We start from the raw sequence: 17,558 nt of genomic DNA on the forward strand, positions 1-17,558 counted from the left end.
GCAATATTGATAAGGTGGAAGAATAGTTTGTGCATAGTGGGTTGGTGCTCACGAAGACAATAGTAGGGGTTTGTGCTTCCAGTAGGTCGGAGCTTGCGAAGTGTGGGAGTTGGAGCTTCCAGCGAGTCAATGCCCATAAACATAGGGGTTGGAGCCTCTAGTAGGTTGTAGCCTACAAAAAATTGTAAAAGAACAATTTATATAAGAAAGCATTTATTTGTCGTAGTTTTCTCCCACATTGGGTTTCCACGTAAAACATTGTTTCACTGTGTTCATGTCCATTTAGGATATTGCAACCATTAACTCACCACAGAAACTCGCCGATTTTTCGGTAGCAAAAAGAATATAATTCCTTGGAAAACACCTTGCCAACCCTAGACAAGGTTGTCATTTGCAACGCTTTTGCACTAAGGAATGAAGATTTTTAGTTCATCCAGTTTTAAGTGCTGTTGTCAGAGGCTATCCACACTAAGAATAGGAATAAGTTAGCTCAGAAATGCTTTAATGATAATGTATCTGTGCAATACAATCTTTGACTGCACAGAAGGTAAATGAAATATTAGGTGGTCAAATTGATTTGGATGATAAAGGTCCTTAATGTGATTGCACAACATAGTAGTAACTTCGAGTTTTTGTCTAGCATGATATATGATTTGGCTAGGGAAGCTATAGAGGATGAGGGGTGGGGTTTGGATTTACATTGGATGACATCAAGGAGGATGAGGAGGTTAAGGATGATGAGTCGTCATTTCCAATGTCGGTAGTTTCTCTATTGAGGGTGGAGTTCAAGCCACAACTTGCCATGCCAAGCGTGGGGGCGCAACTACAATGAACTTCTACGACTAGACTATCTAGTTCTATCTCTAACATAATTTTTACTAGAGCTAGGAAGTTGGAGATGTGAAATGTTTTGTGTAATCTCCCTGTTGCTAGTATTAGCTTTGGATGAGTAGATTCTGTAAAAGAAATTTCAAAATTAAACAATAATAGGTCTTACTATAATATACTACCTGAATTCTAACCCCAATTCTTAAGGACATCTCGAAATTAGGTTTCCTAACCCTTTGTTATTCCACCGTCTTCTTTGGAGCGCACCCCCTAAGGTTTCTTCTTGGAAGGGATATTCACTATCGAACGCTTTATCAAATATGCATATGTTGACTAATCAAAATATCTTGGCGCACAGAGATTATATTAATATCGGTCATGTTGGTTAGATGGAGATCACTCTCTCATACTAACAATGTTTTTTTTAATTTGAGGCTTGTCGTTCAAATGAAGATCATCAGTCTCACATACTAACATTATAAAGATTCCTCTATCTCAGGCATGTCAGTGAGATGGAGATCATCAATCTCATATACCGACATTATAAAGATTCCTCAATCTTAGGTATGTCGGCCAAATGGAGATTATTAATCTGTCATACTAATATTATAGAGGTTCCTTTGGCATGCCAATCAAGTGGAGATCATCAATCTTTCAGACCAACATTATAGAGATTAATCTCATCTAGCCATTTACATGGAGGTTATACTAACCTCTTGCACTGGCACTATGTGATTTCATCAATCCTGGTTTAGCCATTCATATAGAGGCGATCATAATCCCTATGTTGGCACTTAGCCATTCATATAAAGATGCTCACAATCTCTACACTGACACTTTGGGAGCCTGATCAATTACTTCCCCCATAAGGAGATTATAATGGACTCTTAAAACATATCAATACTCTCTTCATATTTAATGAACATATTATCAAATCTTTAAATATTATTCTTCTGGATTAATGTAAATGTCCAATATTAGGAACATCAAGACTTCAAATATCATTCTTGTAAATTTCCACATACATGCATATTTATATGGCCAAACATTTATTTATTGACATATCATATAATAATGCAAAGAAAAATTTGGATATCTACAATAATGTTTATACATACCTTTATGATGCCTTTATCATCTTTTAGAACTACCTTGCTTCTCACGTTAAATATATGCCAAGAGGTATGCAATTATCTCACTTTTGATATCTTATTCTATTCTCTCCTTTTGATATGATTCTCCGTTTTTCTTATTCATTGGGGATTTATAAATCTTGTTTTATTTTTTATCTATGTCCTAAAAATTCACAACCCTTCATAATCATAATCTTCTTGAAAGGTTAGAAAACTTCATAATTACAACTTTTCTGAAGGGTCACAAGCATTCATAATTACAATCCTTTCGAAGACACATCCTTTCAATGTTGCAACCTTCTGAAAAGTCCTTTATTTTCTTCTCATTCCTTTCCTCTTCCATCAATCCTCCTTTAACTCCTACCCTCTCCTCCTCTTCCTCTTTTCCCCTATTTCAACTAAACTCTCCTCCCTTTTATATCTTATTTTGAAAAAGTCACAATTCTTTTTTAAACATCTCTTGATGTTTCATTAGATTGAATTAATTAATATCATGTTATTTATTTGACATTTATTATCATTTATTATTAAATCCTATTTAGAAAGGTAACACACTTTTTACAATATTGTTTCTTGTAGTTAATTTTATTTATTTATTCATTCATTGTAATTTTATTAATTATTTATTGGTAATAGATTACATTATATGTTAATAGTATTTTTATTATATTATATAATACTATTTTATTATGATATCTTTTTTTTTAATGTTCAAAGATTAATTTTAGTATATGATTTTATTATCATATGATTTATTTATCAATATTCTATAGTTTGATTATTATTAAGATTCTTCTTAAAATGGGGACTTGACATTTTGACGTTGTATTTATTACTTGTAGTTTTACAAAGGCAATTTGCTATTTTAATTTTACATCAGATTATCAAGCTACCAGCCATCAACATTTCATGTGAGAATGTTATTTTGTATTCAATTTGCAGTCAAACCAAGTAAATATATCTAGACCTAGCTTGTTTCTTATATCTACTCATTTATTGACTCATTGGGTGCATCTCCTCATTGAAGTTTAAAAAAAAAAAAAGCATTTCTAAATAAATTTAAGCAAATTTTCAAGTTGATTTTTTTTCCAAATTTTTGTCATGTTTTCTCCAAGTGTTTGCCCATTGTTCTTTTTGCCCTTGATGAGTTTTTTCTTTTGGCGATTTTTTCAACTATGTAATCTTTAGCATATGGAAAATGAGAGGTTAAACCTCCTTTTATAGCTTTTGGAGAGAAAATGAGCAAATTTTAAATTTTATATAATTTATTTTTCCTTGAAGTTTCCTTTTTGACAAACTAAAATTAACTTTGTGCAAATACCCCTCGCAATTTCCTAGGCATCTAGTTTTGATGAGGGACATAAACAGACTTTATAAGTATAAATGTGTAAGTGAATAATTGAACATGAAACATGAGAAACTTGAGTGCATAATTTATGTACTCCACCCTAGTTGTGAATAGCACCGCCAAGGCACTAGAAACCAAAATTGATAGCTCCATAAAGTAATTGAAGTTGAGAGATGATGACAATTACAACTTGGGAACTTAATAGAAATAGATGTGCTTTTCAAGAAGTTTGGAGAACACACTAGGAGTCCAAAAACACTTGTAAAAGTACCATAGTTCTCCATTGCACCAGTTGAGTTCAAACCCAAGAAGTATAACCAGAAAAGACTGGTCTAGAGCACTCTAAGAAGTTTTGAAGTTATCCACAACCTACTTTGAGGTTATAGGAAAAGTTGAAATTTGGCCAAAAGATCACATAACAATATTGTGGAAAATGAGGACAGTATGCACTTGTTGTGAAAGTTGTTGAATTGTGAGAACTTATGGTGATGAGTGCAATATATTGATTATCTTTCAACATGCTTTTCAAGCCACTTTGACTTGAGGACTTTGTGATAAAAAATGATTTTAAAGCAAGGCCTAGCTGGGGTTTGACAATTCTTTGTGTAAATCTGTTTGACTTTTGCGTGTGGATGATCAACACTAAGCATCCTGTTTTTTTGTGGAGATTTTGTCAAAATAGAGAACATCAATAGTCAAACTCACAAGGGCATGGGGAATCTTTCTGTATTGAATTGTTATATTGGTTTTAACATTTAATGATGCACTGGATAATAGTCATTCAAATAATTATATTCTCTTTAAATTCAACCAGGTTGAGAACTTTATTTAATAATTGAGCATGCATAAATCATTAACTATGAGGGGAAGCATGTAGCATTGTAGGAAGATTACTAGTGATCCCGTATAGCTAGAAGGTAAACAGAGTGGATGTCTTGCTACCTCTTCTACTGTACAATGGCCAAACGTCTTTTGCGTGATATATTTTAAGAACTACGAGTGTCTTTATTGAGGAATGGAGGGATGAAAATTGGAGATATCTTTCAAATCTTTTGTGGGCCTTTTATGTTGTAATTTTTTGTCTAGTGGTATCCCTGGAAATCTAATTTGTGTTTTATTTTACAAGATAGAAACTCTCACAAATATCAAATCGACTCTTATTCTGTATCAACTTTCAAGTTTCAACCTTAAGAGGTCAGTAATGTATTATGTACTTCTTGGTGTATTCTTGTTTCATGTATGGTAAAGTAGATTAGTTTGGTATGGTTTTAATCTGATTCAAGTTGAAACATATGTTTCAAAGAAATAAATTCCTGAAATTTTGAACTTTTTTCTTTTCTCCTCTTTTTTGTGTTTTTAGTCCATTTTTAACTTAAAAAAATTCCTGTTTATGTCCAAGTTCAATTTTTTCCTGTTTATGTCCAAGTTTATGGTTATTATATTTCAGAAGACGATAAAAATGTATGCTTATATAGGTTGCATAATTTTCTATGGTTGCAATTTTTTTGAGTGAGATCAAAGTTAAAGCAATGTTGTTTCTATAGCGATTTGTTGTACTTGAATTATAGATGAGATTTAGATTAGTAGAATTGTGTTGATGCAGATTGAGGTGCTCCTGAAATTTGAAGAAATTTGCTTGGAATCAGGAAAAGAGTTTGCTCCTGTATTCTCAAAGGTAAATGCAATATATAATTTATTTATTTAGTTGATAGGCTGTATGTATGTAATTGTTCTATTGAATAAACTCAATTATTGAAAATGAAGAATTCAAGGTCATGGATTTTGAAAGTGAATCGAGATTAATTGACTTAGGGGATACTCATCTCATTCTCAGTTGCATTTTTTTGCATGGTTTTTATTTTGGCATACAAACATATATTGTGCTTGCAATTCACTAATAAATGATCTTGATGCAGTTTATAACTATATAAAAATCATTTATTAGAAAAATCAGAGAATCTGTTCTCATTTGCCTGTAAAGGCACAACCATTGATTTGTGGCTAGAACTAGCCACACACGAGAAGTTTTACGGTCAGGGAATGCCTTGTTTGAGATAAGGTCTTCTGAGCATATTGACTCTAGTTCTGTAAACATACGGATAGCTGATTTTGTGGCCATTAAGGCTGATATAATTTAATCATTTGGTCTTTGCATGGTTCATGCAATGATGCTATAAATGAATCTCATTTTCCACTATCATTCCATTAGCCAATTGTTTAGGTAGTTTCCTTGGAACTTGGTACCCTGATTACGATTCAAAAGCTTTTGTATTTCGATGATCATTCTTGCCTGTTAGATTTGTTAATGGTACTAATTAACTTATTTGACAAGTGTAGCTTATTTGCATTTGAATCACATTTAGTCAAGGGATCCTTAACCAATCAAAATATTGCAAATGTAGAATTGTACACAATAATGTTGCAAAGTTCAGAAAACTTTATCAGTAAGTGGAAGACCATGGGGAAATAATTGTTAAGCTTCTGTATCTTCTGACATCAACTTCTTTTAATTCAATTTCATTGATATGGTCCATATACATTGAGTACAGTAAATTCATATTTAGGTTGAAATCAGTGTTATGTGGCGCAGGGGGACGTCAAGACAAGTTTCGGGTGTGAGAAAAAAAGGGCCTTGATTTGGGGATAGCTTAATATGACTATCAAATATAGTACCATGTGAGTCAACCAATGACTATCAAATGACATAGATGAAAGACTCAAAATTCATTGTTCAAATATGATATATCATAAAGATTCTCATGGTTACAAAGAGAAGAATAGCATGAAACATTGAAATGAATTAATGTATCATGGCCATATCAAAGTGAGTACAAATTACAAAATGTTAATAATGAGAATGTAAGGGTACGAGCTCCTCTAAATCGAAGTCCTCATCACTAGAACTACTAGACTCCTCATGGGTAATGGTAAGATCTTCCAAAGGAATAGCAATTGGCCCTACATCGGTTTCTGTTACATCGTCATCTCATTAATCTGAGACCGATCCTCAGGCTCTGCATCCCAACCTGATGTTGGGCTCTCCTTGTACTCGTGTGTCTTGCGATCTTTAATCCACAAGAAACCATGTACAACAACTAGCTTCTCTGTGTTCTTAGAGATAAGTTTGTTCCTCTTAACAGAGTGGATGAAGCTATGGGTAGATGAATTCCTCTTTGCAGCTCAGGAGCTACAAACCTGAGATAACAAAGTTGAAAGTTACGAACAAATGTTCATTCAATTGTGAGAAATGATAAATGATAAATCAATGAATCATAAATCAGTAAAGTAAAACTCTCAAAGTTAAGATTATAAAGGGGTGGAACTTCAAACTTGAGAAAGGAATCAGATGGCTAGTGAGGCAATCTTTGACCTCTTTGATCCATGATATTTCCACCACAAATTGGGATGCTTTTGTGCCATAGTTTTGAGATTCACCTTTGCAATATCTGAGTATCCTACAATTTACAACATAATATTAAAATAAGTTATAACTTATAGCTTATAAGTAATAAAGAACTTATTACAGATTACTTGTAAGACTAGCAAATTCCGACCACTCGGAGCAAATATCACCAATAGTGTCACTGTCATACATCTTGGCAATGCACCGAAAGAACCTGTCCTTCACCTCATCATCTTGAAGTGGTGTGACTATGGTAGGCCTAGACATGTATCACTTCAGGTTCAATGCATAGACAACCAAGTGCAAAGGAGTGTACAACTTCTCCCATGTGTGGTGAATGATGGGATGAATATGCTTTGTATAAAATGCTAGAGTGGGGTCCCTCTCATGCACAACAACCCTCATCTGCCCAAGTATGGAATCAGTGCACTCATAAACCTCTCCAAGGTTAGGTGTATCTGCATCTCCATATCTAATTACTTGAGCACTAGAGTAATGATGGAGACTATGTATTTTGCATCACTCCAAAATTTATCTCTCTTCATTGTGCCCTTCACCCTCTTACCTTGCTTTGTTTTGGACTCATGCCATTGATTCCATTCTTGTGTTATAACCATGAATTGCAATGACTTGTAACTCAATCATTCTCTCCAAGAGAATGTAATGAGGTGTATTTGGTCTCAACTGGTTTTAGGAACTGCTTTTTTGTGAAGCCCCTGAAAAGTGCATGTGATGTAAGGTGATTGCAAATAAACATCTGTACCTCTCTCCCATCATTAACAACCCGTCTAATCTAGTCAATTTTCCCCATGTCTTTGAGTGCATTATTCATGGCATGAACACAAGATGGAGTCCACTAAATATGCCTATAGGCTGCCTCAAGAAACCTCCCTACAGCTTTTCACACGTGTTGCATCTGTCACAACTTGGACCACATTTTGTGGCCCAACTTCCTCAATGACATCCCTAAGCACACATAACTGAAAATTAGCATCTTTACGATGCCCTGTGCATGTGACCATAATGTTGATGAGTGGATGATGATTAATCTTTGTCCACCCATCCATGATATTGTTGTAGCCTGACTCAATCCAACATACCTTCATATGCTCCATCAAGACCCCAACCTTGTCATAGGCCCTATCCAACACCATGGTCCTCAACTTGTGCTCACCTGGTGGCACAAATGATGGCCCTCTCTCTTTCGCCACCATGGACATCATCCTCACAAATAGAGAGATCGAGCTACATGCATTGGGATGCTATTGGAAAAGAAGAAAGAAATGGTGGCATCATCTAACCACTCCCTTGCGTGCATGTTAAATAACTGAGCAATGGGGTTACTACCATAGTTTTAAAAATTGGTGATATATCGCTAATATCGCGAGATATTGTGAGCAAAATGGGCATCCGATATAATTGCCAAATAAACCATCAACGATGTTTTTAAAAAATCGCACTGAATTAGGGATGAAAAAAATCACGGTTTTTATGATTTTTGGGTCAAAGAACTGCTGATTAAGTCAACTTGAAAAACGATAAATTTTTCTAAAAAACGTTGAGTTTTTCCAATTTCCTGCAGGGTGCGACGGTGTACAAAAGGGCTGCAATGGCTGGTGAGGAAAGGTGCAATTATTGAGGACTATTAAGGCACATAGATTTAGATTGTTGAGAAAATGTAGGAGCACAAATTCAGACATAGGAACTATTTTGACAATATGCCTCAAAGATGCCATCATATGGAGTGCTGATTGTAGGATACACTCATAATGGTTTTGCTCTTCAACAAGTTATAGAAAACATTTTTGGAAATTTAATGTAAATTTGTAAGAATGCCAAATTTCATCCCTTATGAATGACTTGGGAAGTCAATGCATAGTAGTCAAATCTCTTCATATACCATCACTATCATGCTCTTGTATACACGTCAACATCACTATATATATTTTTATAGAGCTATAAGTTGTAAATTTATATAACTATAAGTTATGAATTGATGATCGCGAGTTTATAGATTATTTCAAACTTTAATTTATTTGAATTGGTTTTGAAAATTTATAATATTGTAGAATACAGATTTATAATACTATATATTAATACTAAAGTAGTATAATATTGTCTATTAATAAATTCATTATAGAGAGTTATAAATTAGTATAAATTAATAACTGTATATATATTCATAATACTAATATGCATATGCATTGTTTCTTAACAACATTTATAAGTTTATAGTGTTTATAAATTATAAATTCATTATAGAGAACAAATATATTTATTTATAGTCTTCATGATTATTTATTAATATATATTTATAAAAACTAGGTATTTTCAAATGTTCAATAAAAATGTTGGTTTTTTTGCTGACTTTTTGGCGATTTCGAGTTTTGTAAAAATTTTGACCTAGCCGCGATATTGCCAAACCGAGTTTTTCAACTATGACCACTAGGAATTTCACTTGCTTTCTGTTTCCCCCTACTGCTATCCTCTATTGAACTGTGTGTAAATGAGGGAATGGATGATGTAAGTGACATAGTCCTTACTCTCTGATACAAGATATGTGTAGATATATCTCGCTGCCCCTGTAACTATTGCATATTCTTTTCCTGTTGCCTAGCAGCCTAAGATTTAGGCACTGGGACTGCAGTATTGTCAAGAATGTCCTATAGTTTGTTCACTTTAATATTGTATTTCACATTCATAGGATCTTCCAAGAATTGGCACGAGCTCACACCATACCCAGTCCAAAAAAGGTGTGTAGTAAATTTCGTAATGCTGCCATACCATTCTGCACCATATATACTACACTTCCATTTCAGTGTGCCACCACCTACAACTGTAGGGAGTGTAATTCTGATAGCAAATTGTTTTAGATGGGACTTTGGATCATAAGGGCCCCTAGCAAACCGTGCCAAAATATTTGAAGGGCAATCAATAGAAAGCACCCTCGGTGCAACATAAGGAGGCTCTGAATCAAATTGGGCATCTGCATCAACCCCATGATAACTCCCCTCGGGCTCATAGTCAAATGCACTTCCCTCATTAATTTCCATGTCATCTACACTTTGACTGGATGCATTTTAGAATGTAGAAACTACATTTCACAAAATAAAAATGATTATGGTAAATTTCACCTTTATTAATTATTAGTAATTCAAAAAAAAAAATTAACATTAAAATAAACTAGTTTTAGCCTGCTTAAAACTTTAGAAACTTAAAAAATAGTAAATTAAACACGTTTCAGCCTATTTTAATAAAAAAAGTAAAAACCATAGAATAATAATAAAATTAAAAAAATAATAACATAGAACTATCTAGTATCAACAAGATTTAAGAATCAAGAATGAAACTGAGAAAAATAAAATGCAAAGATGAAAGTAAAAATAAATTCTAGAATCTAAAACAAAAAATACTAAAAAACCTACCTTGAGTTTGATGAATCACTTTTAAAATCAAATCTTCTTGCTCCTCTTGATCTTCCAATCCCTTGCAAAATCACTCATTAAGCTCTCTCGAATGTGTCCAATCTCTTTTTCTCACTTTGCTCCTTGTCGCTCCAAAACAATGAAATAGAAATGTGAAATGAAAATGAGGTGTATTGGCCTTATTAAGGCTTGAAAGACAGCTCATGGGACCACACCCAATTAGGGTTCCCATGTAAAAAACAACAATAAAAAATACTATAATTTTTTTTTTAAAGATTTGAACATTTTAACTTGGGCGCCAGACGCACCCTGTGCACGGGGTGTGCATCAGGGTACCCTTGCACCCGAGACGCACTCGCATCCCCATGTCCTTGCTGGGTGCGCCAATCAGTGTGGCCGTGGTACGGTGTCTCCTGTGCGGCGGTGGCAGAGCGCGTACACGAGATGTCCCCGCACCTGGGAAGTACACGCATATGGTGTGCTTGGGTTTTACCCTGGGTACATGCACCTATGTTACACTAGTTGAAATGTAATTAATACTCATTAATGCTGAGGACATACTTGGTACTCATCTTGTTCAATTATGCTTAATACTATACGAGCATTGTTTTTAAAACAACCCCATTGAGTATATTTTGACTCTTAACAATAATAGTTGTGAAGTTTCTTGTATAGAACTCTATTGCAGCTGTATTTGCTTGGTATGTGCATAAAAGATTCAATTTTTTTTTCCATATGGTTTATGTTGCTTGTTATTGATACTTACTATTTTGACTTTTTTCCTTGGATTAAGTTCAAGGTACTCTATTTGTACTGCAACCTCTTTCCATATTTCAACTAGAAAGTTGATTTCCTAGAAGCCACCTTGTAAATAGTTTAATATGTCCATAGCATTGTAGAAAATATCTATGCCTTTGACCTTACATGAATTTTGGATAAATGAAATTAGTACATTATTTATTAGGTATCTAGCTTAGGAAAGTTTACATGCATCTCATGCGATTTATCTTGATAATCAAATTTTTCTAAATGCATTATGAAACATGCAATACTTTTTCAAATGAAATCCATGTTCTTCCTATTTATCATACTAGGTTACTCAATGAACCACATAAATATGGCATAAACATAATTCTTGCTCCACATGTGCATCACATGCTATTTGCACAATTAAAGGCATTTTTCTTTTCTATCACAAGCCACGTCTTCATCTGGTAGGCACTCACAGTCTTGTGAAAAGTCAACCATCATTTGACTATCTCACAGTTAGCAAAATTTTGCACTCTTCTTGCATTACACTTGCAAGAACAAATACTTCAGGTATAATACTGAAATATGCATATTATACCACCACATAACTTAATCAAAATATAATCATAACCATATGAGATAGGATAATTACCAATTATTCCATAAACCTTCCATTTTTGACAATCTTTAAAGGAATGCAATTTTAACTCAAGATCATGACATGCATAAGGAACATCATATCCTTCTATGTCAAAAGTAATCATAGCTAAGAGACAAAATATGCAACCCATGTCATCAACTCATACAACATAAAGTGAACTAGTTGACTTATAGTTGTGTGTCTAGCAATCCCCATAAAAGGTGGAAAATTCAACGAGAATCAAATTCTTTTGAATATTGGCCAGTTAACATTAGTTGATTAACTATCATTAATTTTAACAAAAATGATACATATACATATATGCTCAAATTCAAAGAAACCATAATTTCGTTACCAGATTAAGATACTAGATACCAGAGGGTCTAACCATGACGACCAAGTTGAAAAGAGCTCCAGAACCTGTCTAAGAACACGAGAGGCAAGAATATTGTATGAGTGCTTTACCACCCTACCACAAAGCTGTTAAGCTTCCTCGAAATCTTTCCTGACATGAAAGATCCCAGCCTGACAATAAGGAAGGCTAAACAAGCAAAACTAAGAGGAAAGTAATGGAGTTATGTAGTAATGAGAGATTATATTCTAAAACTAATATACTACACAGACACTCACAAAAATCACATAATTAGGTCAGTATCCATCTTATCATAATTAAAGAATTTATCCTTATTTCCAATTCACATCATAACCATCATATATGCATGTGAAACATAAGAATCATAAGCAATCCATAGTGTGGCATCCTCAACAAGCCATTTAAAATCATCATGAAATCATTATACAACTTTATCAGCCTATCATCTTCAACATCATACCTTGTAAAGTCTAATTCCATTCCACACATATAGAAACATTACACCAAGACTCTCCCTTAACATATAAACAGCATGATTCTCATTGGCATTCTATACATATAAAGGAAAGTAAACATCCACTTAATTATCAAACATGTCAATTTCATAGAACTTCCTTGATTTTTTCATATAGTTTGAAATGCCATTTATTTCAAAAAAAACTCTAATTATGGAAAACATAGTAATGATAAAATATTCACTTTAAGTTTTCATTAGTCTAATATATCCAATGTTGATGTTATAATAAGAATACTCCCCACCGTCAATAATTGGAATTGGCATATTATGCAAAACTGATCTAGTTCGATAAGATTAACAATAGGGTAAATGTGTCTATGGATAGGGATGCGCCCCATCGCCCCATTTCATGGATGATTAACACATGTTTATAGAGACGTAATTTATTATGCTTAAGTTCAAGCGTAATGGCATTCTTTTCAGTGATCTCAATTCTCTTGGCATGCCATCTAGCACCACATAACTCGTGGGCCTCCAATTTTACAGATTATACCTTTATAGACTTTGGTACTATAAGGAACATTTTTCTTGAAATTGCATTTGCCCTGGAATATTGATTAACAAGTGGGTTATGCATTTGATGGAGGATTCATCACTAAATCATCATTTAACACAAGGGACTGCTTTGCTGTGATTACTAGTGGTCTTTGCACTTTGTCCATTTGATGGCTATTGTCTACTTGGAGGAATGGGCAGATCTGACCCCTACACAATCTGACCCATTTGCCTCCTAGGTAACTAGCCAGGCCTTTCAAGTTACTAAGTTCATTTCCTTAAGTAAACAGAGCAGTTCAAATTCCAAGAAAATTTACAATAACACGCTACTAACATCTACCAACATAAATATTTCCATTCATTTTCACACACTCGTAACTCTGAAATGAAGCACGAATATCAAGCATTTGACAAAAAAAAGTAATAACAAGGAACTTGGGTTAACGCTGGTCATCAATTTGGAGAGATTTGTGATATTTAGAATTTAGAATTTTTTGAATCCATGATGTGCCTAGTTCTATCACTTGTTATTTGTATTGAACTCCAAACTCAGTTACTATCTTCTTTAAATGATTTGGGTTGTACTTTGAGCACTATTGTTTGGCATGACCCTTCCTTTAAACCACTTGTTCAGGTACTTTGGGAAACCACAATTTACTTATGTAGATTAACATTACAAGACTCCCTTGGACTTGCCAAGACTTGGCTAGGTGAGCAATTGTGACCAGCTCCTGGGGAATTGAGTCTCATGTACCTTGCATGTTTAGTAGGCTTACTAGACCGAGTGAGTCTCATAGGTTAGATTTGGCTGCAGCTAGGATTTGTGAAGGATTGCACATTTGAGCAAGGTTTTAGCCTTGATTCAGCTTTTTTCACTGTTTTCTGGCTTGTAATTGATGTGTGTAGAGATTTCTGCCCCAAATTAAGGAGATAAGATAAGATAAGATAATAATATTAATGTCCACGAAAAACCAATAAGGTTTATGGGACCGAGCATACAAACAGAAGAGTCAGCCAAAGAAGAAGCACCAAATGGTGATTGAGAAGAAACAAAAGCAAGAAACAAAATAAGAGAGAAAACAAGATAAGGACTAAGGGTCCTTTCTTTTGACAAAGAAATCAGTAATAGAGGGGTAAACCTGTGAACAATCCAAATTCTTAGAATGCCATGTAGAACCGCTGTAGGACTGTCGCTGCCTGGAGAAAACTTTTTAGGGTTTTAAAGCAATATAATTAATTTTTATGGCATGTAGGGCTTGATCAATGAAGTGTCTTGTGATGCTAGTATTTGTGAAAGTTTGAAACTAAATTTCAGCAGCATTGTGTACAACGGTTGTTTACTGTACAGAGGCCTATAGTCTAGATTATATCATTACAGCTTTGCATCAAAGAGAAATTGAGAGTTTTTTGAAACCTTTCAACTAACTGCAGTAGAGAGGATTTCTTATTATGTACCCCACCTTAAAATACCACAGGAGGGCTCAATCATTTTATTGCAGGTTTAGTATCAATATATCTTCATCTGGTCTTTATTGTTGAGTATGCACAACATGAACTTTGCAGGTTTTATTTGTTTGCCATTATAGAAGATAACAATAGATTTTTACAAAAAAAAGTGATGAAGTTTTCAAGGCTTCACATAGGGGTTGATTATATATGATGCTGATCTATTGACAAGATCAAAGGCTTTCAATGGCAGATTTCAGGAGAGAATGTCAGTAATTTATATCGGCAATCTTAATTGAGATTTTTTTGGAGATTTTGTGCTTGTTTTTGCCAGTTTTTGTCAAGTTCCAGATTAAGGTTTTTCATACAACTGTGCTTGACAGAATTATTCAGACATGTCAAACCCAAGAACTCTCAAAAACATCAGCATAAGGAGGGGTTTCTCACAAATTTATCTATGACGGGGCTTAGGGAACCATTCAATTTTACTTGTGAAGCAGGAAAGTCATAAAGGCTACAGTTGTCATGGGGTTAGTGCTTAGGGTTTCAAGTTTCTTTAGATAAGATAAGTTTCTTTAGAAAATCTGCAATATTTCAGAACAAATGAGGAGCATCAAAATCATTGAGAAGATCCATTTATTCAAATAGCTATTTTCTGTGTCGCTTTTAATCAGATGTTCTGTTTCGGACAATAGGATGAAGATTTTTTTTTTGTTTCTTTTACTCCATTTTTATTCAAAATTCTTTTATATTAGCTTTCGTTTTGAAATGAGTCTTTTCACTTTTCTTTTAAATGAGCACAAACACAAGGTTTATCATGATGCTAATATGAGTTATGTAAGTTTCTTTGAGCCATAGACTTTTGTTTTTGCTTTGACATTTGTTTTGATGCCATGAATTTTACTATACCATTTTTTTCAATATTTGACACTATAATTTTAGATTTATATGCCTAAGAATGTTATTTCCTTAGGCTAAACAATAAATTTTTTAATACTCATTTGATTGATGTATACTTGTGTATATGGTCAACGCAGCTACTGTTTGATTTCATTATTGTGTTTTTAAATTTTTAATGTCTTTTTTTTATAGAGGTTTCAGGAATGAAGTTTTAAATTCTTAAATATCTCTATATTTTATTGTTTTTCCAATTTTCAAGTAATGACCAAGTCTTTGTTGAGCCTGAGTCAAAATATCAGCAGGCAATGTTTGTGGTGAGTCCAAGTCTCATAACTATGATGTAGATGCATGGTACTGAATTTTAATGGATCGAAAAAGTTCAATCAATATTGTTTAAATAGTTTTTGTGGTAGAAGTGGCCAAAGTGACATGAACTTCATATTTGGTAATATGTCAATCCTTGGATGTGTCACATCTTCTGGTTTGTACCCATTCTTTTGTGTCAAGGTGAAGTGTTGGTCATAGAGGCCTTACGAAAACCTCTATGGTGTCGGGTCTGATGTGCTCTTGAAAGCCTTCACGTGCATCTTGAATCGCATGTCTAGACTTGTAACATTGTTCAATGGTTGAGTGCAAAGTTTTGGCTTTCACTGCTAGCCTTTCAATTCAATTAACCTATTTACACTTTCAACCATTCAACCATTAGCTTGAAGATATATGCAGTAATGTAATATTGTCTACCTTTGTGCTGAAACGTAAAGTATTGCAATAAACAATAAAATATCAAGAACAACATGTAACAGCCTGATTTTCAGTCTTGCAGAAACCCTTTGCTACAGGGAAAAGTCCAGTGGGATGGCACCCACAACTCTTCACTATAGTAAATTTTTTTGCCCTGTTAGGAGCTACAATTGTCACCTTTTAAGTGATTCATCCGATTAGGAGTGACTTATACATTGTTAGATGTATCTAAGAGTCCTATTAAAGACTATTCTACTAAGTGACTTTATCCCACTAATACAATATTACAATTCAATTAATCTATTTACACTTTCAACCATTAGCTTGAAGAAATATGGAGTAATGTAATCCTGCCTACCTATGTGCTGAAATGTAAAGTAATGTTGTAAACAATAACATATCAAGAACATGTAACACCCTGATTTTTGCTCTCTCAGAGACCCTTTCTTAAAGGGAAAAATTGTTGCGGGGATGACACTCACAATTCTTCACTATAGTAAAAAGTTTTTCCCTATACATCTAGTTTAGAGTGACTTATACATTGTTAGATGTATCTAAGAGTCCTATTAAAGACTACTCTGCTAAGGGATTTTATCCCACTAAAACAGTGCTCACTTTGTTGAGGTTTATATGAAAGTCTTGTTAAAAACTACCTTGCTTAAAGATAAGATAAGATAAATTTATTAATGTCCAACAAGAGATCACCAAAAGGGTCCAAGGGACTGAAAGCTTACATCCAAGGAGATAGCCGATAATAGGAGCATCGAACGGTGTCCAGGAAAGAGTGAGCAGGAAAGCTAAAGAAAATTGCGAAGGCAACCACTAATACAATGTTCACTCCGTTGAGATATTTACATGAAAGTCTTGTTAAAGACTACCTCGCTTAAAGATAAGATATGATAAGATAAATTTATTAATGCCCAACTAGCGAACACCAAAAGGGTCCAAGGGACTGAAAGCTTACATCCAAGGAGGCAACCAATAATAAGAGCACCGAACGGTGTCCAGGAAGGAGTGAGCAAGAAAGCTAAAGAAAAAAAACAGCAAAGGCAAGGACTAGGGGTCCTTCCTCAACATGAAGAAGTCTAGCACTGAAGGGTATGTTCTAGGGAAACCGAAAGCCTCGCACTATCTTTGAGAACCGTTGGAGGAATGGAGTTGCTGAGTGAACCTTGCTGTCAGTGAATGGTATCAGGAATAGATCCTTAATTGATATTGTATTGAAGCATCGAAAGTTCTCAAATATCCTTATCTGAGTGGTGTCTTTCTTTAGAGATATCACAATCAGCAATACCCACTCACTCGTCTGTACCATAAAAATAATGCTTGCTTCAAGCATTCGGTTGATCTCATCTGTGACCCATGTGGCATAATTTTTGTTCATCCAGCACGACCGCTTCCGTACTGGTATTGCTCCTATCAGTGGGATGCGGTGGATGCATAATTCCAGTGGTACCCCTTTCAGGTCTTTATACATCCACGCGAGAACATCCTTATATTCCATAAATATTTTAAATGTTGCCGCTTTCAGAACTGGATTCCAGTCATCTCCCACAAAT

At 34.3% G+C, this 17,558-nt stretch overlaps 1 protein-coding gene across 2 annotated transcripts in view; it reads left to right on the forward strand.

The window, feature by feature from the left end:
• Window positions 1–17,558, forward strand: part of LOC149535192 (Trimeric LpxA-like enzyme) — a 288,509-nt gene that overhangs the window by 213,970 nt on the left and 56,981 nt on the right. For both annotated transcript variants that reach the window (XM_089807588.1, XM_089807589.1), the window contains exon 13: window positions 4,913–4,984. In XM_089807588.1, coding sequence (XP_089663714.1) covers window positions 4,913–4,984 — 72 coding nt within the window. The remainder of the gene's footprint in view (window positions 1–4,912; window positions 4,985–17,558) is intronic.

The sequence above is a fragment of the Cupressus sempervirens genome, chromosome 10 (assembly GCF_028749045.1).
Source record: "Cupressus sempervirens isolate cs-2001-9-10 chromosome 10, ASM2874904v1, whole genome shotgun sequence".
NCBI lineage: Eukaryota > Viridiplantae > Streptophyta > Pinopsida > Cupressales > Cupressaceae > Cupressus > Cupressus sempervirens.